Genomic DNA, 25,626 nt, shown 5'->3' on the forward strand with positions numbered 1-25,626 from the left:
CTGCAGAGGTCCCAAAACAGAATTCCTAGTAGAGATACTGACAAGTATTTCGATCCTGACTCAAAAAATACAATATTTCTCAATGCTGACAGAAAACAAAATAAAAAAAAAATCAACAAATACCACAAAAAATGTCTAAAGCAGATATCATGAGTCAAATCAAATGTAGCATGAATATGTATACTAATATATAGGAGGGAGCAGTGGGAAAAGAGAACCCCTTTAGATGGTATTTATCTCCTGTGTACACGCCTATTGCATGGCCCAGCCATATGAAGGTTTATGCCTAAGGCCACACAGATGGTGAAATTCAACGCACATTTTTCAGAGAGGTTTCCACCTCTAAAAACAGTGGCAGAAAAGCTACATGCGGAGTTTGCAGCACAGATCTGCATTCACGAAGTGACATGCTGTAAGAAGAGGTTTTAACCCCTTAGGAACCAAGCGTGGTAAATATATGGCGCTTGGTCCTGGGCTTTAATCCTGATCGATAGCAAAAATACGTATTAAAAAATAAGGATTAAAGCCTCTGCTCCTGCAATCAAGAAGGAACAGATCAGGTTCTCAGCTGTATTAACCGCTTCTGCCTTCTCCTTTCCTGGGTACATAGCGCTCAATGAGCGCTATGTACTAAGAAGTGAAAGTGGAAGTGTTTCTTCCACTACGCGAGACGGTGATCATGTGACCACCAGGTTCCCACTGTTACAGCAGAGCTGCAGGGTCCTTGCAGACCCTGATCAGCTCTGTTAGTGACTGTTGTCACTACAGGGGGATGTTTTCCCCTGTAACTAGGACTCCTATGGTTGCCCTAGCTACAGTGGAAAAGTGTGCAATGAGAACAAATTTCATGTGAATGTCCCCGCAGAGGTCTCATATGACCTCATGGGGGACATAGATGGTAAAAAAAAATTGTTACAAAAATAAGTAAAAATAAATTACAGAATAAAATAAAAATATATACTTTAAAAAGAAAATGACCCAAAGCCAATGCCAACCAAAACTGTCGTCATATGCGCCCTGTAATCTGAAACCATACATATTATACATCAAAATGTCCAAAACAAAATGAAGAACCCATACCCATGCTTTATTTTAGCGTAACTATACTAATGTTAAAAAAAACTATAAATTTAAAACACATTTTTTAGATTTTTACCTCCAATAAGACTAAATAACTGAAGAAAATGGAGGAAAAATAATTTTGGTAGCAGAAGTAATAATAAAAAAAGGCACTAAAACCACCACATGGGTAAAATTCCGAAGAAGTGTCTTGTCCTTTAGGTACAAAACAGCCTGGTCCTTAACACCTTAATGATGCAGCCCTTTTTTTCCCCATTTTTGTTTTTTCCCCTTCCCCCTTTTAAATAATAACTCCTTTAGTTATCCATCAATGTAGCTGTATGAGGGCTTGTTTTTTGTGAGATGAGTTATTTTTTTCATTGGTACTATTTAATGTACTGAAAAACTTTAAAAAAAAAAGTGGAGTGAAATAAAAAAAACAAAAACAACATTCCGACAACTTTTGGTGCATCTTGTTTCTACGGAGCACAAACTGCAACAAAAATGACATGATATCTTTATTCTATGGGTCAGTACGATTACTACGATACCAAACTTATTTAGTTGTTTCTTTTTGCTGCGCTACTTGTATTGTTTTTCAAAGGCATTACATTTTTAAAAACTATTTTCTGCCACCATCTTCTACGTGAAATAACTTTTTTATTCTTCCGTCAACATAATTGTGCAAGGGCTCATTTTTGCGGAATGTGCTGCAGTTTCTATTGTTATCATTTTGGAATATATACGGGTATTTGATCGCTTTTTATTGCATTTTTTCTTGGCAACAGGGTAACCAAAAAAGTGCATTTCTGGCTTGCTTTATTTTTTTTTTCGGACGACATGCACCGTGCGCAGTAAATAATGTGTTACTTTGATGGATCAGACTTTTACAGACTTCTCGATACCAAATATGTATTTTGGTTTTATTATTTTGATTCTTTTATTGTAAATATAGCAAAAGGTTTTTGTTTCTTTCAAACTTTTATTACTTTTTTTTTTTTTACTAATGATTACTAAAACTTTATTGCCTTATTTTTACTTTATTTTTAGTCCCCACAGGGGACCACAACATGTGATGCTTTGATCACTCCTGCAGTATGATGTAATGCCACAGCATTACATAATATTGCGATCGGACGGGCAGTCTATAAAGCCACCACACATGGAGGCTTGATAGGCAGTCTGCCATGACACCAGCACAGCTCCCTGCGATCTCATCGTGGGGGAATTGTAAGGGACCCCCGAACATCATTTGGGGGATTGAAATGCCTCTGTCTGAATGGACAGTGGTATTTAAAGGGCTAACATTCCCGATCGGCCGATTGGAGTTGTTGCCGCCGGGTGTCAGCTGTAATATGCAGCCTCTACCCGTGCTGTATATACAGCCTGCACCAGGTATGTACAGCCTGCATTGGGGAGTTGCTGCCGCCGGGTGTCAGCTGTATTATACAGCCTGCACTCGCACTGAGATAGCCATACAATCCCTCTTCATACATACCCCGACACTGCAGGATGTAACTGTACGTCCTATAGCGTGAAAGTGTTAAGGGGTTAATGTACTTTATTCTGTAATTTTTTTAAATTGTAGTTGTACTGTGTATTGTAGTGCATAGTATTGAAAAAACAAATACATAGCGTTAGGCTGTATTCACACGGGTGATTTTCCTATGCCTTACAGGTTAGGGCCAGTTATAGAAGTTCTTCAGGAACTCAGCATGGTTCATGTAATCAAGCGCTCAGGATCTATAAGATCTATTCCAGTTCAGGATTGGACTTCCAACAGTTTACTACTTCTTTAGGCCGAATGCCCACGACTGGGTCAGATTCCGACTGCGAAATCTCTCAGCGGAATCAGACCCTGTGCCCCGGCATTGACCTCCACATTGACCTCCGCGTACCTGTCTACAGAAGTGCGGGCGATGAAGCGGATCCGCTGCGACTCGGCGCGGGCCGGACGGCTTCCATTGACTGCAATGGAAGCAGTCCGTGTAAGGCTCGCACTAGAATAGGACATGCAGCGATTTTTTTCACCACGAGCGAAAAATCACAGTTGATTTCCACCCGTGGGCATGGAAAAGCAGTTTCCATAGCATGACCTATGGGGAGCATTTGCTGCGGGATCCGGAGGCAAAATCTCTCTCCGGAGACCGCAGTGCAAATACGGTCCGGACAAATACATGAAATTCATGTATTTGTGTTTTTTGTGGCTTTTTTTGAGGTATATTTCCCCCAGGTTTCTGTCTGTTTTATGTGGAATACCAGGGAGTGTGACCTCCGCTAGGTAAATATCCACCTGGTAAATTAATGGAGAGTAGCTAGGAGAACACGGAGCTACTCTTTCCCTGGGGCACACAGAAAGCAGGTCTGTGTGAGCTAGTGTTGTAGACTGCGAGTACGGTTGCTAAACCTGTTTGTTTGTAGCTGGTAGACTGGGTTCTACTCTATATTTACCAAATGTCAGTATAAAATCTACTTCTGCCTGCCTACTCCATGTTTGCCGAAAGAGACGATTTCTTTGACCTCAGCAAAGGGAATCCCAAACTACTCCCTCCACAAGTGGAGGAGGATGCGGGCATTAAAGGCTGAAAAAAATGCTACAGGATAAGGGATAAGTATCCCATCTGTAGAGGTCTGACCTGGAGAAACAAAGATGGCCGAACCGCTTCTCTGACTACCTGATGCACACTGTGCAGAGCATGCACTGGTAGTCTGAGGGCTCTCACACAAGTGTATGCTACTGCGTATTACACGCCCAGGTTTTGTGTGCATAATACGCTGTACCAATCTTTGCATTGACTTTCAGCTGTGTCTCTGTAGTGTCTTGATGCTTACTAATGCAAAGTGTACATCAGGTAATCAGAGAGCATATATCTATATTCCACAACACTTTTGCTCGATTCACAATCTGATTGGTTGTTTGGCTTGGCTGATTCACAGTGATTGGTTGTTTGGCTTGGACGATTCACAGTGATTGGTTGTTTGGCTTGGCTGATTCACAGTGATTGGTTGTTTGGCTGATTCACAGTGATTGGTTGTTTGGCTTGGCTGATTCACAGTGATGGGTTGTTTGGCTTGGCCGATTCACAGTGATCGGTTGTTTGGCTTGGCCGATTCACAGTGATCGGTTGTTTGGCTTGGCCGATTCACAGTGATCGGTTGTTTGGCTTGGCCGATTCACAGTGATCGGTTGTTTGGCTTGGCTGATTCACAGTGATTGGTTGTTTGGCTTGGCTGATTCACAGTGATTGGTTGTTTGGCTTGGCTGATTCACAGTGATTGGTTGTTTGGCTTGGCTGATTCACAGTGATTGGTTGTTTGGCTTGGCTGATTCACATTTATTGGTTGTTTGGCTTGGCTGATTCACATTTATTGGTTGTTTGGCTTGGCTGATTCACATTTATTGGTTGTTTGGCTTGGCTGATTCACATTTATTGGTTGTTTGGCTTGGCTGATTCACAGTGATTGGTTGTTTGGCTTGGCTGATTCACAGTGATTGGTGGTTTGGCTTGGCTGATTCACATTTATTGGTTGTTTGGCTTGGCTGATTCACATTTATTGGTTGTTTCGCTTGGCTGATTCACAGTGATTGGTTGTTTGGGTTGAATTAAGCAGAAGTGTTGTGGAATATAAATATATGCAATCACGTGTGGCCATCTTTGTTTCTCCAGACTCGTAGGATCGCTTTAAATTAGGGCCAGGTTTCACAAAGTGCTTTATGTGAGGTGTTCAATCATGATGCACATGATTAAACGTTTAATCTAGTCTTCGTGAACACGCTGAAGAACTGCAGGTGACATTTCTTCACAGCACATAGGATTTGGGTTTCAGATGAACCATATGGCATACTTTTTTCTGCACACACAAGGGACTTTTATCTTTGGGGCCATTTAAGGTCCATAACTATAAGGTCAGATAACCTTGGTGGCCATTCTACCGGGTTTCTTTGCCCCATCCAGTGGCTAGGGAATTGCACATCCAGCAATCTGCTTACAGTCACTGACTGTTGTCATTCCACACATATGGGAGTATGGTAACCTGTCATATCTCACACCTTTGAATTTTTAGCACTGGGGCCATTAAAAGTTCCTAGGGTATGTGGGAAAAAACATACAATTTGGTTCATCTGAAATGGCAAATCCTACGGGGCTGTGAAGTAATATCAGCTGCAGTTCTGGGTACTCAGTGTTACTACTGATTTATAGGGGGAAATTGAAATGACATTTAAAGGATTCGTATTATTGTCACACCTATACTTAAAGGGGTATTACCCTCTGTGGAATCACAGCTCTTTGTCTTTACCCATTGTGCCAACAAATAAAAGCACATTTTGTAATTACCTTCATTTTTCTAAAGTCTCTCGTTTCCCAGACATTCGTTAGATTGTGTCCTGATTGTTGGCCGCTCATTGTAGGGGTTATGGCCACCGCTGCGATTTAGCAGCATTGGACAGACTTGCACGCTAGTGACTGCGACCATTGTGGAGGCAAGGATATTTGGATTGTATGCATTGACATCCTGGCTGGCCACCTTCCTCTTCCATTTTTGGTGTATTGAGCACGTAGGCCAGCAGCACAATGATGTTAGACTGCTGCTGGGCTGAAATATCAATCATTAGTAGAGATCCTGCCAACACATCTCGTCAGCAGGAAGGACCCGACCCTGGCTTATAAACCAGGTAGATGGGAATAACCCTATAAAACTTATCAAAGACACTCCCAATGAATGTTTTTCTGCGGTTCCATGCTGCAAATGCGGAGCACTCTATGAATACAGGTAGTGGATTTTGTGGACGAGCTAACAGTGACATCACTCGCTCATGGAGATGACCCTCAGCTCATCTAAAAGCAACCGAAGAAATAACACTGCAATAATTCTGTACTGCAGTGTATTATCTTATTTCCTTGCTTTTTTTTGTAAATCTGGAGGCCCATTGCTAGGTCTCTGGTTGCGATGGCAATCCATCAGCCCTCCAAGATCAGACAGTAGATGACCAATGATGTCATAAAGAAAACCCCCTAACTCTGTTAACTTTATAAATGCTGATCATGGCATGAAAAGAATTAATGGCAGGGATCAGTGTTCCCTCCAACACCCACCATTATAGTGGGACCCTGGCTGTTAGTCACAGCCAGCTCCCACTTCAGATAGCGTGGGTTAAACTCCTTAGCCTATGCCACCTACATACCATAAATGTAGGCCTTTTACAGAAGCTCTTCTCACACATGATATACATGAACGTCATGGTACATGACTGGGTTAAAGCATATGGAAATGACTTTCGTTTGCTCTACAACAGTCTTAGTGAAATTTTAATTTCTCAATTACCTAGTATATAAACATATTCGGATACGGATCTAGACTGCGAACTGTTCAGCAGTGGAATTAAGACTAAGGCTATGTACCAAGTTTGCAGTAATATTGCGCTTGCACTGCCTAATCTAATAAAGTGAGCAGATCACCAACTGTTGGCCCATGTGACTTTGCATTATCCCCACGGTGTACACTATGGGGCACCATGCCTCTCTATTCCCTTCAGCGGTTCACTCTGAATCAACATTTTTACTCCAATTCTTTTTGTGATTGCGCAAGGCATATGGAGGAGCTCCTGTTTGAAGAAGCAAGTACTTTATTCCAAGCTACACCACTTTTTTTCCCCTTTGAAGAGTAAACTACTTTTTTTTTTTTTTTTTAAATGTACAGAATTGGCGATTTTAAGTATTTTCGCAATGAGTTTGATCAGCCTGTACTGTACAATTTTTCTTACAAAACCCCTCTCTTAAGCTAGGTGGCGATGAGGGTGAGAAATCCATCTTACCTAATTGTATAGTAGTAGAGGGAGCTCTATGCAGGTGCAGACAGCTCTTCCCATACACAGTACCAGTTTATTACTAAATGTCTCCATGTTATTTCTTTTACTTTCAGTCCTCCTGTGCCCCCGATGTGTCCCACCACCACGGGTGTTCTTTAGAACCCAATCCCCCTCCTACCACTGTTGGCAGCAGCGCTCTGTGTCAGGAGAAGCCGTTCTGCATTGCAGACAGCTTCTCCCCTACACAGCGCACCTGCTAATAGTGCTAGTAATGATCAGGAGGAAGACTATTTCTGATGATTCCTATCAGTTATCCCAATAATACAGACATTTTCAGTCAAACAAGATACACGAATGGCTATTACCGTTCACTGGCACTGATATGGGTTTATCCAATCCCCTTGTAGTTTCACCAGAACTTTCCTGCAAGAATGCAACAATAAGACATGAGAAAAAAAAAACATGAAAGACTGCTAGTTTATCTTATATTCAAGTGAAGGTCCAAACTCCCCCAGAATACATGAACCAATCTGCTCTAAAGAGAGAAGGATCTGCTTGAGTAGCGATCAGATCAGATCAAGTATTTTACACATCACTTTGCTGCATGAAATGCTCGGAGTCCATCTTGCGGTGGACTTTTGTTTTGCGGAACAAGTTCTACTTTCCAGTGGTGCCATTTTTGGGAACATATAATGTATTAAATTAGCTTTTGCTCAAGATTTTTAGGGTGAATGAAAAAAATCGTTAAACCCTTCCCCTTCTGAAACGTACAGGTATGTCACAGAGGAGTGGGCATGAAGCGGACTTGGGGGTTCAGTTTTTACTTTAGCCAACATCACATAACTGTCAGGATGTCTAGAAAATCGATCATATTTACATCACAATTTCCGGTAAATTTTAGTGATAGTGAAGCTAGTTAAAAGGAATATTTCAGTATTGTGCCAAGATGGTGCTAATATTCTAACAACATGGTTTTTAAAGAGGGTTTGTCTAAGGTGTACGCTGACATGGGACTAACACCTGATTGGCTGAATTTTCTTTTAATGTTTCTGATTTTCATTGTTAACATGCCATAACTAAAAGCGGCAACGCAAGAAACGCCAAGGTGCTACGTAGCGCACGCCATTAAAAGTGTTTTTACACATTAAATAATAAAGTCACGTTTTAAGAAAGCGCTGAAAGTTTATATTTTTAGAAAAGCCACCTTTCTCCAGCAGTCCACTGGGTTCCTGTGCACATCTGAAGAAATATCTGACAGGCTGGAACTTGAGAATGTATGAAATTGGTGAGCTGACTTTTTTCTATTGTTTATACTGAATATACCCGGTGGGTATGACAGCTTACATGCTTAGTCCGTGGCATGTAAGACTGCCAGCCGGAAGATTATGTCACTCTCCTACTTACCATCACCTCCCTCCCTTGTGAAGCGATCGTGGAGTGCCATTAGTTGTCATGGAAGGCCTAGGCCTAGTGAAGGCTCGCAGTGCTGCCATTTATTTAACCATATCATGCCCTGTCAATCACAGTGTCTCTAGTCCTAGTAGATCTGCAGAGAGCTAGTTACGGTACAAAATAAATATCAGAATTCAAGCTTTCCCTGGCATAATATATTTTGTGGGTAACACCAGTGACATCATTGAGTTTAGGCAATCCATCCACTTCCTATGGTCCAAACAGCAGAATTTGGTGGCCCTGGGAACCCCCAAAACTCGTCATCTGCTTGACTAAATAAGCTATGACACTCATATCTAGTTTTGATAGATTGGTAAATGTATGTACTGAAACATACCGGTTACACAGTTTCTCCTTAACTTACAGGGAAATATGACCTATATAGAATTATGGCTACAAAATAGTGTAGTCCTGAATGTACTCACCCCCCCCCCCCCCCCATCACATGGGCAGAAGGTTATGGGGGAGTGGCTGGAAAAAGGTCAAAAGTGTGATCCAAGCCAAGAGACCCTGTCCGATTCTACGAACTACCAACAACATAGCCAGCAGGTCCTTGTGCCCACAATCAACCAATCTAACCAGTGAAGGTCTAGTTCTTTTATTCCCTTTTATTGTTGTAACTGCTTTGTATTGTTTTCTTAGAGGTAGCTGACTGGCATTGTGCTGTTAGTCTATGATTTACATCTATGCTGCAGAACTTTACATTTATCCACACTGAATCTCCAAACAGATGGAAGTTCATTTAGCCTGCAGTGTGTGCTGGTTACTTTTATGAAATCAGAAACCACTTCAACCACAGCAAACAATACTTAGATGACAGAGAGCACACAGTATACTACACTGCTACCGGAGAGGATCAGTGGAAATCAGTCTATAGAGAAGATTTGCTGAATTCTCAGCTTCATCTACCTGGTGATCAAGTGGGACATGTTCCTCTTCCTCTGGACAATCCTGGGAATATAGAGGACTGGGACATCTCTCTGGGGGATTTCTCTGACTGTATCCATCTATAGGAAATAACCAGAAAGACTGAATACATTGTATATCACATGATGGCGAGGCTAGCCGACCCGCAAAACTGTCCCCTGCATCAGTGAAGGTCTCTTCTTACCCGGTGATGTGAGGGGCTGCTCATCCTCCATCATCCTCCATTGTACAGATCCTTGTGTCCTTCTAAATACTCCCACTCCTCCATGGAGAAATAGACAGTGATGTCCTGACATCTTATAGGAACCTGATACACACAATATACCGTCATCCTCCAGACTCCTCCCTTGGCAGTATTATATAATGTCCCCCATTCCCAGCAGCGCTCACCTCTCCGGTCAGCAGCGCAGTGATCCTGTGGGTAAGTTCTAGGATCTTCTGCTCATGTATCAGTGAATGAGGTGAAGGCTCAGTGATGGGGCTCTGGCTCCGGCTCCGTCCTCCTGACACACTGGGGGTCACACACTCACCAGACCACTTCTTCACTACTGTGTAATCCTGTGGATGGTGAGACACTGATCAGTACATGGAGGCTAAGAATCCTTCACCTTTCCTGTCATTCCCCTGTTTATTACTAGAGATAGGAGTGACATCATGTGAAGCTCTCACCTCCCCAGTTATCCAGTAGATGATCTCCAGGGTGAGGTCTAATATCCGGGCAGCCATGTGGTCTCTGTCCTTCTCCATCCTTGGTGGGTCATTGATGGAAAGGACCATCATCTTTATCTATGATAGTCCTGGACTTAAGAAACCTGAGGAAACACATGAAGCATCTCACTAATATGGATTCTAAATTATTAAATGGGTTGTCCCGCGCCGAAATGGTTTTTTTTTTTTTTCAACCCCCCCCGTTCGGCGCGAGACAACCCTGATGCAGGGGTTAAAAAAGAACACCAGAGAGTGCTTACCTGAATCCCCGCGCTCCGGTGACTTCTTACTTACCTGCTGAAGATGGCCGCCGGGATCCTCTCCCTCGGTGGACCGCAGGGCTTCTGTGCGGTCCATTGCCGATTCCAGCCTCCTGATTGGCTGGAATCGGCACGTGACGGGGCGGAGCTACACGGAGCCCCATTGAGAAAAGAAGAAGACCCGGACTGCGCAAGCACGGCTAATTTGGCCATTAGACGGCGAAAATTAGTCGGCTCCATGGAAACGAGGACGCTAGCAACGGAGCAGGTAAGTGAAAAACTTCTTATAACTTCTGTATGGCTCATAATTAATGCACAATGTACATTACAAAGTGCATTAATATGGCCATACAGAAATGTATAGACCCACTTGCTGCCGCGGGACAACCCCTTTAATGACAGCATACAATGAAGTCGATGTATTATGATCAGCAAACTAGTATATATATTACAGGCCATCTTTATATGGCTCAAGAGCCACGTGTGCGTGGCACCTTGCTGTGCTGCTCCCCATGGCAGTCCTAAGTTATGACCTTTAACCCTTTTTACATCCTCCCTCACAATCTGCTCCCCTTCTTCCCACTGTATTCTACACATCCCTAATAGATTTCATATCTGTACTGAAGACATGTGTAAGAGATGTTTTGTAGCCCGTGCTGATGCAGTCTCAGTGTCAGAGCCTCGAATGAGCAAATCTTCCCTGCTGGACTTCTGCTGTTTGCTGACCTTTGTGCACGTTAGTAGTAATTGAGAGAACTGCTGTTTGACGGGCGTTTCTTTTGTTAGTTGCACCAAGTGCATGTGCTGCCGGTGGCGATTGTTTTCCACTCGATTTTCTGTTATTGCTGAATATTCAAGAAATTAAAGTGATTCAGACTTTTGCATGGACTGAGTGTGCCGCTGACCCCCAACCCTCACACGGACATTGCCACATACGGTGAAGCGATGTGGGCATGTATGTTTACAAGAGGCAAAGGCAGGACAACCTGTTGATGATAAAGGACTATATCTGCTTATGTCTTCGGGTGAAACTTGCTTCTACTATGCAAACAGTCTCACGTGGGGAAGGGGGGGCGTACGAGACCCGATTTAAATGCCCCTGTCAGAATTGACAGCGGCATTTAAAGGGTTAGTAGCCATGCGTGGCCCATTGCCCGAGGCTGTCAGCTGTAATAAACAGCTGATGCCCGCACTGTTTGAAGAGAGGTTGCCCCGCGATCTCTCTTCACACATACCCTGCACCTGCACGATGTAAATGTACATATTATAACGGGAAGAGGTTAAAGATTATGCAAAACTAAAGGCTGAAATACTGACTCTTGGAGTCACAGCTACTATACGTGCTCAAAGGGTACATAACTGGAGCTACAAGGTTGACTAGCCTGCCTGCCCCAAAATGTTTGATCTCTTCCACCTGGTCAAGAAATGGCTGGAACCAGAGGTCTGCACACCAACCCAGATTGTGGAAAGGATAGTGATTGATCTCTACATCCACGCCCTCCCTGTGGAGTTACAACGTTGGGTTGGACATGGAGACCCCAAAGGTGCCAACCAGCTGGTTGATCTTGTGGACCAATATGTTGCAACAGAGGACTATCTCTGTGACATCCTGGCCTCTCAGACCAACCCACAAACCATCCGACCTACTGTTGGTAAGAGACTTCCATTTGCTGTGGGAGGGTTCAGGCTTGTGGAGAAAGAGTCAAGGGGCCCCTGAAGTGACACCCCATGTGCTGAGGACTGATAAGCCTAGATCCTTTAACCGTTCCTCATAGGACATGATTTGCAGACCGCTCATCATCTTGGTAACTTTTCTCTGACTTTGCTCCAGTTTGTCTATGTCTTTTTTAAAGTGGTGTGCCCACAACCATTTAATGACGTCATTGAATTGCTGTGATTGGTTAACCCAGCGCCAGCTTTTTTTGGCTGATGCCGGCGCTGGATAGCCAATCAGAGCATTATCTTTGCTGGTGGCGGGGAATTCAAGCCCCGCTTTCAGAAAGAAATGTTCTGTAGGCACGGAGGACATCACGGTAGCCTGCAGGAGTGACGGGGACCCACAAGCGCACCGGAACGCTGGTGGTGAGTATTGGTGTTTGATTTTTTTAGGTGTAGTGTAGTGTAGTGCAGTGTAGTGTAGTTAGGGGTTATTTTTTTCGACTACTATTGCTGATGGGGGGGTGGTAAAATTGTTGAGGGGGCTTACTATTATTGTGGGTTTAATATTATTATTGGGGGGAGGGAATATTATTACTAAGGGGGGGGGTTGATATTACTGTGGAGTTAAAGGGGTTGTCCCACGCCGAAACGGGTTTTTTTTTTTTTTTCAACCCCCCCCCCCCCGTTCGGCGCGAGACAACCCCGATGCAGGGACTTTAAAAAAAAACAGCACAGCGCTTACCTGAATCCCCGCGCTCCGGTGACTTCTTACTTACCGGTTGAAGATGGCCGCCGGGGTCTTCTCCCTCCGTGGACCGCAGCTCTTCTGTGCGGTCCATTGCCGATTCCAGCCTCCTGATTGGCTGGAATCGGCACGTGACGGGGCGGAGCTACACGGAGCCCCATTGAGAAGATAAGAAGACCCGGACTGCGCAAGCACGGCTAATTTGGCCATTAGACGGCGAAAATTAGACGGCAACCATGGAGACGAGGACGCCAGCAACGGAGCAGGTAAGTGAAAAACTTTTTATAACTTCTGTATGGCTCATAATTAATGCACAATGTACATTACAAAGTGCATTAATATGGCCATACAGAAGTGTATAGACCCACTTGCTGCCGCGGGACAACCCCTTTAATATTACTGTGGGGCCCGCTATTTCTACTGGGACCACTGTGGGGATTGCCATTTCAACTAGGGCCACTGCGTTAAGTGATGCAGCAGCCAGCGAGGCTGTGATCACTAGAGGCCACCGCGTGTCTGGAAGTCAAATACTATGCCGTAATAAGCCACGCCCCCTAGGCACAGCGACAGCGTTACTGAAGAGAGGATGGAAGGCCGGGAGGCCGAACATGACTGCCGGGTTCAGGTGAGAAGTTAGAAGGAACACCCAAGAAGAAGCCACAGCGGCGGTCTCATTCAGCCTAGCCGGCATGGAGAATTCACAGCAGCAGAAGGCACAGCGTCGGAGGGGTGAGTGCATCCAATCTCCGCCCGAGGGGTCAGTTCAGCCAATCAGGCAGCGGGGGCGTCACCTGGCTGTCAAGCAGCCTAACACTGATGTACACTCACCAATTCCAGTGGCATCAAGGTACAATAGTACCAACTATATACCCCCTCTAGTGTGTATATATATATATATATATATATATATATATATATATATATATATATATATATATATATATATATATATATATATATATATATACACACACTGTATACAGGATAATACATACATTCTATATACACCCTCTAGTACATATATACACTGTATACAAGAGAAAATATATATGCGTGTGTGTGAACTGACTGACTGGCCACTAATTCACTAACTTCCCGGTATTCTACAAACATGAAATTTGGCAGAAGCAATCTTTAGGTCCTAAATAGGAAAAGTAAAGGGGTCACAACTCGAAAATTCAATGCTAAGTGCAAAAGTATTGGCACCCCTGTGTAATGTACCAAATCTAATTCTCTAACTTCCCGATGTTGTACAAACATGAAATTTGGCAAGAGCATTCTTTAGATTCTAAATAGGAAAAGTAAAGAGGTCACAACTTGATTATTCAATGCTAAGTGCAAAAGTAAGTGCACCCGTATGTAATGTAACTTCTCGATGTCCTAGAAGCGTGAAATTTGGCGCAAGCATTCTCTAGGTCCTAAATGAGGAGAGTGGGAGGGGTGGCACATTCTGCAGAGGGACATCTGTACATGCAGCCTGAGGAGAATCTAACGCTCGTCTATGTGTATATATATTCTATTCCTCGGTTCCTCTAAAGTAATCTTGACTTCATAAAATTTTCTATGCAAATAACACATAATCCCCAGTATCAAATTAACTGGCGAGGTATATCAGCTAGTACATTATATATACACGCCTGTATTATATAACTATATACACCCTCTAGTACACATACACACCGCATACAGGAGAATACATACATTATATATACACGCCTGTATTATATAACTATACACACCTCTAGTACATATATACACTGCATACAGGATTGTTAGGGGTTAATCCTATTTTTAAATAACCTAACATAAGAAAGATAAGGAAACAGTGTAATAAATGTGACATTAGTTATTCGGTTGTATAATGTTATGTATTATGGAAATGAAAAATATGTAAAACATTCCGGAAGTTGCTAATAGAACTTGGATATAGAATCATATGTAAAAAGGTATATTCAAGCGTTTAATTGGATGATGATTTTAAAATACTAAATGTATGATTAATTAGATTTCATTAAGCCATTTTGATCACAATTCTGAACCTTTGACCAGAATGTACTGAATATACTGAGTATGTGGCTAAACCAGTTCTATGTGCAACTCAGAAACAATGCCCCCTCTTTGATGTGCAAATCCGATTGACTTGGAGACAAGGTTACATTTAACATGATGGACTTTTAAGATTACATCCTGGTCTGGGAAGAGGTGTAATTAAGTTTGTACTCAGACAGTGTGGAATCAATCTTTATGATCCTATGCAACTGTTTGATGTTCACTTCACACAGGAGTGTGCTGATACCTTTGTTTACAAGGCCTTGGGTTACAGCCATATTGTAATCTGTTGGAATGAGGACTTGGTCAGCAATATTAGAATGTAAAGTAGTTTGAAACTTAGTATCAGGCAACATTTGGAAACGCCTCCTTTTCCCCTTGTATAAAAACTGGCAATGTTCAACAATAAAGTAGAACTCATTCTGATTCACTTGCTGTGTGTATAGTGGCTTATTATGGTTCTCTTCTCCGAGTACTCATTATAACTTTCCTTTGAATTTGGACTCAGGCAACATCATCACTGGTCTCCGTTGATGGACCCCCAACAGTTTATTTGGCGCCCAACGTGGGGCGGTGACTCCTCTTCACCTGCAGCCGATACCTGACGACACCAACTGCCAACACCCCAGGACCAGGATCACGGGACCCCAGATCTACAAAACACTGGTGTATGGTAAGCCCTTGACTTGCCACTCCAGCTCTGGGTTCCCCTGGTTTGTGTCTATTGTTGACAGAAGGTTAGTCGCTGCATGTGTTATTTTTAGGTTCCCCGCCTCTTTGTGTAGTTTGTTCATGAAACTGTATTAGACGGAAGAACTCACTACTGGGATATTTTCATGCCATGTTGCCTGTAGTAATTGTTGAAATCTGTACATTGATAGTCTGGGTTATTTTAGCCATAATTTGCTTTTACTGAATCTGTTATAATATCACCAGAAGTTCCCTTAGAAGAGAGGTCTGGTCTCCCCTGAACCCCCCTAAGTAGTCTAAGTGACTGCTGTAGTGAGTCCGTAAAACTATTCCAGGACCAGGGACTAAGTGTCCTTAGTATACTGTGTGAAATAAGGTCCTGTATACTTAGTGATGAATAGTGGGAAATAAATTACCTTCGTGGTTGAAAAGAAAAAAAAAAGGTCTGTGTGACAAATAAGTGTCCTGCCAGTTGCGAACTTGGCAGAAGGGACTAAAAGGTCTGTGACCGCCAGATTTACCAGAGGAAGCTGTGTGCATCCTCAACACTGTGTGATAGTGATAAATCAAGAGGTAAGTCCAATAGTCAAAATGGGGTCCGACCAGTCTAAGACTTATCTGACACCCATAGAGATAATTAAGAAAGGGAAGAAGGGTGAACCAGACACCTACCGTATGGTTCACGATTTAAGGTAAATTAACAAAGTAACTGTTTTGGAAACACCGTTGGTCCCCAACCCACATACTTTGTTATCAACTATACCTTCCGGGACTTGCTGGTATACAGTAGTAGATCTTGCTAACGCCTTCTTTTCAGTTCCATTGCACCCTGACTGCCAGTATCTGTTTGCATTCACGTTCCGAGGGAAACAGTATTGTTGGACCATCCTACCTCAAGGGGTGCAAAATAGCCTCAACCAGTTTACCAGATGTATGATGTTAGTGCTTGATGCTTGGGCCACCCCGCCCGGAGTGGCCCTCCTACAGTATGTTGATGACCTACTGCTCTGTGCACCAGACAGATCTATCTGCATAGAGGCTTCCCTGAGCCTCCTTTGTTTTCTTGCAAATAGTGGGTGTAAAGCCAGTAAAGACAAATTAGTTTTGCAAATCTCATGTTGTGTTTCTTGGTCACTGCCTAGGTCCTGGTACAAAACACCTCACGCCAGAACGTACCAAGGTGGTACTCACATGCTCAGTTGCGGACATTTCTGGGGTTAATTTCATATTGTTGGCCATGGATCCGCTCTGCCTCCATGACCATGCAGCCTCTGTACGACTGCCTGGGTTCTAAGCCATGTGCTTTGACTCCGGAAGCCAAATCAGCTTTCCATCAGCTGAAAATACAGATCACCAGTGCTCCGGCATTGGGCCTGCCAGACTATGATAAACCCTTTCAAATGTTCGTGACTGAGATGGCGGGACATGCTACTGCCGTCCTCACACAAGAGCATGGTGACAAAAAGCGCCCTGTAGCATACCACAGTGCACATCTTGACGCACTACTTGAGAAAGCCTCTGAGGTGGTCTTAGACTACCCCCTCGTGGTCCTCACCCCTCATGATGTACATGGGATTCTGACACAGGTAAGCCGTAGACATCTGTCCCTTGCTAGACAGATCAAAATGGAACTTGCAGTACACTCTTCATCCAATGTCTCATTTCAACGTTGCACCACTTTGAATCCGGCCACCTTATTACCATTAGGTGACACTGATTGAAATGGGGGAGTAAGTACAGGGGACCAGCTTTTTGCAAATTCCCTGACTGATGATGAGGAGGAGGCCTTTGACGCAGAACACCAGCATGATTGTGCAGCGCTCATGGAGCAGGAGACAGGTGGGTTCGCACATGTCACTGACAAACCCCTCCTAAACCCCCACCTTGAAATGTTTGTGGATGGATCTAGATACCTAAATGAGAAGGGCAGTTTTGTCACAAGTTATGCTGTGGTCACTCTGCATGAGGTACTGATAAGTAAACCACTGCCTCCACATATGTCAGCACAGGAGGCCGAGTTGTGCGCTTTGACTGAAGCCTGTAAACTAGCTGAGTAATATATATGATCTGTAGTTATATCTCAGATCAGTATATATTTTTCCTCTGAAAGGAGTTCTCTATATGAATCAAAGAAAAAACCTTTGATCTTTGTTACATAGACTTTGGATGGCCAGAACTTTGCCTTTTGGCTATTCCTGTCATCTAGGGCATACCGCGCATCGCTCTATAAATTCATAAGCCATCCTTTTGAATATGCACCATTGGACTTTGGGATGTGTATCCATCCCTTGATGATTGTAGGTATATGTGGGTTACCATAAAATAGGAACCCAGGATTTACAAATCATCTATTGTGGTGACTTATTCATTTGTTCCAGCCTGATATATGACCCTAGGATTCTATATATCTCAAAGTGAATACATACTCCATTGAATTTGGGGATCTAGGATCCCAGTTGACACTTCCATCTGTGATTGGGGCACTTAGTAATCCCTGTCAACATCTACACATCTCCCCTTCGACTATATTATCTGATACACTGGATAATAGGAGAATTGATTTAAACCAATTCCCACCAACTTAGAAGGGAGAGAGAGTTTATGTATCACATAGAGTTCCCAATGGGTCATATAAGATTTCTTTCTTAAAGGGAATATCTGGACTTTAAGAAAGCAATCAGTATACATATGAGACCTCCTAGTCTTATCATTATATCAGCATAGATCTATTCTATCATTTTATATCGCACAATATTTTCTTTTTCTTTTTATCTAACTAATAAAAGTTATATTTTATATTTCTTGTGGTTCCCTACGGTGAAATACTGGTCTGGGAAGAGGTGTAATTAAGTTTGTACTCAGACAGTGTGGAGTCAATCTTTATGATCCTATGCAACTGTTTGATGTGCACTTCACACAGGAGTGTGCTGATACCTTTGTTTAGAAGGCCTTGGGTTACAGCCATATTGTAATCTGTTGGAATGAGGACATGGTCAGCAATATTAGAATGTAAAGTAGTTTGAAACTTAGTATCAGGCAACATTTGGAAACGCCTCCTTTTCCTCTTGTATAAAAACTGGCAATGTTCAACAATAAAGTAGAAGTCATTCTGATTCACTTCCTGTGTGTGTAGTGGCTTATTATGGTTCTCTTCTCCGAGTACTCATTATAACTTTCCTTTGAATTTGGACTCAGGCAACATCAGCACTGGTCTCCGTTGATGGACCCCCAACAGGATAATACATACATTATATATACACACACCTGTATTATGTAAATATATACACCCGCTAGTACATATATACACTGTATACAGGATAATACTTACATTATATATACACGCCTGTATTATATAACCAAATACATCCTCTAGTATATATGCACACTCTATGCAGGATAATACATACATTATATATACACAACTGTATTATATAACTATATACACCCTCTAGTATATATGTACACTGTATAATACATACATTATATACACACACCTAAATTATATAACTATATACACCCTCTAGTACATATGTACACTGTATACAAGATAATACATACATTATATAACTATATACACCCTCTATGACATATGTACACTGTATACAGGATAATACATATATTATATAACTATATACACCCTCTACTACATATGTACACTGTATACAGGATAATACATACATTATATATACACAACTGTATTATATAACTATATACACCCTCTAGTATATATGTACACTGTATAATACATACATTATATACACACACCTAAATTATATAACTATATACACCCTCTAGTACATATGTACACTGTATACAAGATAATACATACATTATATAACTATATACACCCTCTATGACATATGTACACTGTATACAGGATAATACATATATTATATAACTATATACACCCTCTACTACATATGTACACTGTATACAGGATAATACATACATTATATACACACACCTATATTATATAACTATATACACCCTCTAGTACATATATACACTGTATACAGGATAATACATACATTATATACACACACACCTATATTATATATCTATATACACCTTCTAGTACATATATACACTGTATACAGGATAATACATACATTATATATACACACCTGAATTATATAACTATATACACCCTCTAGTACATATACACACTGTATACAGGATAATACATACATTATATATACACCCACCTGTGTTATATAATTATATACACCCTTTAGTACATATATACACTGCATACAGGATAATACATACATTATATACACACACACCTATATTATATATCTATATACACCTTCTAGTACATATATACACTGTATACAGGATAATACATACATTATATATACACACCTGAATTATATAACTATATACACCCTCTAGTACATATACACACTGTATACAGGATAATACATACATTATATATACACCCACCTGTATTATAAAACTATATACACCCTCTAGAACACATACACACTGTGTACAGGAGAATACATACATTATATATACACGCCTGTATTCTATAACTATATACACCCTCTAGAACATAGACTATATATACACACCTGTATTATATAACTATATACACCCTCTAGTACATATATACACTGTATACAGGATAATACATACATTATATATTAGCACCTGTATTCTATAACTATATACACCCTCTAGTACATATATACACTGTATACAGGATAATACATACATTATATATACACACCTGTATTATATAACTATATACACCCTCTAGTACATATATACACCGTATACAGGATAATACATACATTATATATACACACCTGTATTATATAACTATATACACCCTCTAGTACATATATATACACCGTATACAGGATAATACATACATTATATATACACACCTGTATTATATAACTATATACACCCTCTAGTACATATACACACTGTATACCGGCTAATACATAAATTATATATGCACCTGTATTCTATAACTATATATACCTCTAGTACATATATATACTGTATACAGGAAAATACATACACGATATATACACACACCTCTATTATATAACTACATACACCCTCTAGTACATGTATACACTGTATACAGGATAATACATACATTATATACACACACCTGTATTATATAACTATATACACCCTCTAGAACATATATACACTGTATACAGGATAATACATACATTATATATGCATACACCTGTATTATATAACTGTATACACCTTCTAGTACATATATACACTGTATACAGGATAATACATACATTATATACACACCTGTATTATATAACTATATACCCCCTCTAGTACATATATACACTGTAAACAGGATAATATAATAATATTTTGATCTACTGGCTAACACGGCACCAAACCTTATTATTTTAACCAACCATGCCCTGTAGCATATTTGTAGTTTACGCTTAGGTTAAGCAGCGCTGCTGATTAGAGCCACCTGATTGGCTCTTCGGCACCACGTGACTACACAGCGTGCACGCGCATTGCCTTCAGCAGTCGTGCACTACACACTACACTTAAGCAGCACGGGGTTAGGGTTTAGGGTTAGGTTTACGGTTAGGTTTAGGGTTAGGATTACCTAACCCTAACCCCAACTCTAACCCTAAACCTAACCCTAAACCCTAACCCCGTGCTGCTTAAGTGTAGTATGTAGTGCACGTCTGCTTAACTGTAGTGTGTAGTGCACACGGCTGCTGCAGGCAATCCGCGTGCACGCTGTGTAGTCACGTGGTGCCGAAGAGCCAATCAGGTGGCTCTAATCAGCAGCGCTGCTTAACCTAAGCGTAAACTACAAATATGCTGCCCTGTAGAGGCAGCAGAGTAGTGACTGCAGGACCTTTGGTGATGTCACAGTCATGTGATCAGTCACATGGAGGGGCGAGAAGGTGTGAATATTAGTGGCTGCAAGACCTTTGGTGATGTCACGAGATAGGAAGTGGCCGTCTCACCGTTTTGTTTCCCCTCATGTGCAGATCACATGACCATGACATCATCAGAGTCCAGTAATCACTAGATAGAACATTTACGTAGATAAGTTAGTATTGTGGCTGCATCCCGCACTGCATGCTGATAGGAGATAATAATAATAATAATCTTTATTTGTATAGCGCCAGCTTATTCCGCAGCGCTTCCAGGCATGGATAAATGCAAAACAAAACAACAATTACAATGTGTGGTACATTGGGCTAGACACAAATTGGTTGGGGGTCTTACAGGAGGTGCAAGGGGTGGGGGCAAGGCATGGAGATCACAGGAAATAGGAAATTTCATGTGCAGATCAATTATTAGAAGGCAAACGGGGTGGGATGCCATAGGGAGGGGCGGGGGACTAGGTCAGGAGATTTGGTATGCCTCCCTGAAGAGGTGCGTTTTTAAGGCACGTCTGAAATTTCGTGCATCGGGAATTGTCCGGATGCCTTGGGGTAGAGCGTTCCAGAGGACGGGTGCTGCTCTGGTGAAGTCCTGTAGGCGGGCATGTGAGGTTCGTATTACAGGGGTGTTTAGTCTGAGTGTGTTAGCCAATCGGAGTGAGCGGGCTGGGTAATGGATGATGGAAACAATAGGGGTGAGGGTCCTGCTCCAACGAGCTTACATACTACAAGTAATGGGGTGGTACAGAAGGTAAAGGGGCTGGAGATGTGCGCGGTATGGTAAGGTGGTGAGTGAGGGATGCTATACACATAGACAATGGTCAGACATTTGGCCGTGTGACTGCAGGATCGGTGTGACTGCAGTGGCGGTTGATGATGGCTAGCAGGGATTGCAGTCAGTAGGTCAGGGAGCAAAATTATCAGGCGGAGTACAGAGGGGTTTGTTTAGGGAATGCGGTATGCCTCCCTGAAGAGGTTCGTTTTTAGAGCACGCCTGAAGTTCTGCGAGTCCTGGATTGCCCGGATAGCCTTTGGTAGTGCGTTCCAGAGGACCGGTGCTGCTCTGGAGAAGTCTTGGAGGCGGGAATGAGAAGTTCGAATTAAAGGGGCGCTCAGTCTAGTTTCGTTAGCAGAGCGGAGAGCCCGGGCTGGTTGATGGATTGAGATGAGGGAGGCGATATAGGGTGGCGCTGCACTGTAAAGGGCTTTGTGGATGAAGGTAGCGAGTTTAAATTGAATTCTGTATTTAACGGGCAGCCAGTGCAGTGACTGGCACAGGGCAGAGGCGTCCGAGTAGCAGCTGGACAGGAAGATGAGCCTGGCTGCCGCATTCAGGATGGATTGGAGAGGGTAGAGTCTGGTGCAGGGGAGGCCGATCAGCAACAAGTTGCAATAATCGAGCCGAGAGTGGATGAGGGCAGCTGTGAGCAATTAGTCGCTTCAAAGTGATTTGGCTAAAGGTGTAGTTACACCGACGAGTGTGATATGAATCCCAGAAACCGGGACCGATATTGGACTTGCAAACCTACAATATTTTCTGTGAATATAATTCGCAAGAAAATCGTATTGCTGTGCTTGTGAGTTTCATACTCAGGAAAAATAAATAAATAAAATCGCCTGTTGTTTCAATACTTCTAATAGTAAAAATCGCATCTCACTCACATGTACATTACATAGAATGCAAGTGCAATTTTTTGCCTCCCATAGATATAATGGGAGATATCGCCCCAATATAGGACACGCTGCCATTTTTGTATCTTGGACTCTCAGTCGGAGAGAAAAATCACCAATGTAAATTAACCCATTTAAAATAATGGCTTCTTTTTACATAGAATTCCTGGGTACTGGTGTATCTGGTCCACACCAGAAGAATGGGTGGAGACAAGATGCACGGCCACAACCGAAGCCCCCAACTGGATTAACTTGCCAGGAGAATGGATGGCCATCATCTCCCCTTCCGGCTCCTGTCATTCCCCCTCCTTTGCCGCTAGGCCTTGCTCCCTTAATGCGAGGCCGGCATAATGCGAGGCTGCCAAGGAAGTCACAGCGGCTGAGTGCTGTGCTGGAGTAGGGACAGGAGAAGGTAGAGCGCCGGGGCTACTGATACTCCATCGCTATCCCTTGTCCCCTTTCCTGGCTTTCCAGTCACCCCCAATGCCCCCTCACCTCCCACATTCTCTGGACATGGCACTCTCAGGTAACACATGTCCCCAGCAGACTCTCTGCGTCCCCACCCCAGTCTCCCCCAGTGCCGTGCTTATAACTACCTGGCCAGCCTGGCTAAAACACATCTGCCCTTGCGTCCTCTCACTCCGCTGATATGGCTCCTTCCATCCCATTGCCCTGCGTCCACTGTCACTTTCCTCTCCGGTCTCACAGTTCACTACGGCGGCACTCTCATCCATGCTGTGATCCTGCAGGACGATGTAATCTCCAGTTAGCGGAGAGGCACAACACCCACAACCACCAATCCACAGCTGGGGGGCATCACCCGGGCGTTCCCTCTCACTGAAGCAAGTTTCCGGTGTCGACAAGATACACCAGTACAGAATTTCTTGGAACATACAGAAAGCATGTGTCAAAATCACCATGTAAATACACCCTAAGGGCTCCTTCACACAGGCGATGCAATATGCAGCTGAAAAGTGCACGAGCGGAAGTCAACTGCGACCAAATCACTACTCCATCTCCCGTTTTTCCACCCGTGCAGATGGCCGGTTACAGCATGTACACGCTGGAATACCACTGGGCGGGGCGAGAGGGTTTAGCTCTGTTAAATTCTCTCCGCCCCTTGCTGGCTGCCAGCAAAGGGACAGGACGGGAGCTAGTATGTTAACTTCCTGCCCCCTCTCCGCCCCTTCCCAGCTGCTGGCAACGGGACAGGGTGGGAGCTAGTGTGCTAATCACACACCCCCTCCCTTTGCTGGCAGCTGGCAAGAAGTGGAGAGAGGGAGGGAGTTTAGCAGAGCCGCTGCTTAACTCCTTCCCCCTCCCTTTTCCAGCATCTCCCATAGGAGTCTGACCGGAATCTTTTCTGGTCAGCTGATTTTACGTCCCCCAAAAATCGCTCATCTGAACAGGTGCATCAAATTCCAATGCATTAGTTGATCACGATCCTATGCCAGGGTACTGCCAAGACTGCGCATGTACACTGTGTCGCCGTGAGTGTTCATATACTATTGCTGGAAGTCCCGGCAATAGCCTGGCTTAAGATTCAGCATTCGCTGCTAGGCAGTGACGTAGCATAAACTGACCTGCAGGAAGCAGAATGCCAAGAATGTACACTAAATAACAGGCAGAAGACCCCATTAAAAAAGGGGTCATATTGGTGTGATATTTGTACGTCTTATAATGCATAAATCTCATGCTATTTTCTTGGCTGTGTGAAAACGGCCTAATAAAAGCAGTCAAAAACAGAAGTAAGCAATTCAGTGGGTGACGCTCTAGTAGAATATGCGCTCACTGTGAAAGCCTCAAATAAGATTTTCGCTAATTCCAGCATTTAGCAATTGTATATGTTTACAGCAAGCCTGAGATAATGGAACTACCAGCTTCAACGTTTAGCAGTTTTATATGTTCACATGTAAATTTGAGATAATGTCAATTGTAACTTTTAGAATTGATGATTGCTGAGTGTGGAAAAACCAACCCATCTGTCATACGATGTGGGACGGTGTCTGCTCATGGTCAGCTTGTGCTACAGTCCGTTTATATATACTGTCTATAGAGGTGTGTGCTTTACTCAATAAAGAGCTTCAGAGGAGGAAACAAATCTTGAAATGCCACTTGTCTGTCTCACGCTTTATTCTCTAGGGCACCGTTGAATTTGGCATAACTGATCGAGAAAGCTAAAATACCCCGTGTACATAAATGAAGGTCCTGGCTGAGAAGCAGCTCCCATGAATGGGCATACATTCACGTCCTATGGATGTTGTAGGCTCACATGCTTAGCCTTTGCCATTCGCAGCGGGAACCGGCTGTGACTGATAGCCTGGCTCCTGCTGCAACAGCCACGATCAGTATTGATCACAGCATGTAAAGGGTTCACAGAGGGAGGGCACTTACTCTGTGATTTCATTGGCCCTCTGTTATCTAAGGCCGCTTTCACACGGGCGAACAAATTGTGCGAATTTCTCACGATGCGACAGCGCTACAAATCGCATATATGTGAAGCTCATACTTTCCAATGTTTGTGGGCTGCTATATTGCGAAAAATAACAAATCGCGGCATGCTGAATATTGCCATGATTTGCTATGTTTTGTAGCCCGTTCCCCTATGCAGCCTTCTTTTGTGTTGCATCGCATGAAAATGCATTTTTTGTATAGTGCAATGCAACTTTTACAGTAGGAAATCTTACTCTTTCCCCT

At 42.9% G+C, this 25,626-nt stretch overlaps 2 protein-coding genes across 2 annotated transcripts in view; one reads left to right on the plus strand and one right to left on the minus strand.

The window, feature by feature from the left end:
- LOC136620111 (uncharacterized) overlaps positions 1–25,626 on the plus strand; it is a 534,467-nt gene that overhangs the window by 40,231 nt on the left and 468,610 nt on the right.
- Positions 1–25,626, minus strand: part of LOC136619660 (zinc finger protein 208-like) — a 127,782-nt gene that overhangs the window by 2,188 nt on the left and 99,968 nt on the right. The window contains exons 16-24 of the mRNA XM_066594425.1: positions 23,570–23,812; positions 18,185–18,331; positions 10,837–11,060; positions 9,917–10,033; positions 9,778–9,805; positions 9,638–9,688; positions 9,432–9,554; positions 9,230–9,327; positions 7,234–7,291 (exon numbers count right to left, since the gene is read on the minus strand). Coding sequence (XP_066450522.1) covers positions 7,234–7,291; positions 9,230–9,327; positions 9,432–9,554; positions 9,638–9,688; positions 9,778–9,805; positions 9,917–10,033; positions 10,837–11,060; positions 18,185–18,331; positions 23,570–23,812 — 1,089 coding nt within the window. The remainder of the gene's footprint in view (positions 1–7,233; positions 7,292–9,229; positions 9,328–9,431; positions 9,555–9,637; positions 9,689–9,777; positions 9,806–9,916; positions 10,034–10,836; positions 11,061–18,184; positions 18,332–23,569; positions 23,813–25,626) is intronic.

The sequence above is a fragment of the Eleutherodactylus coqui genome, chromosome 3 (genome assembly GCF_035609145.1).
Source record: "Eleutherodactylus coqui strain aEleCoq1 chromosome 3, aEleCoq1.hap1, whole genome shotgun sequence".
In the NCBI taxonomy this organism is placed as follows: domain Eukaryota; kingdom Metazoa; phylum Chordata; class Amphibia; order Anura; family Eleutherodactylidae; genus Eleutherodactylus; species Eleutherodactylus coqui.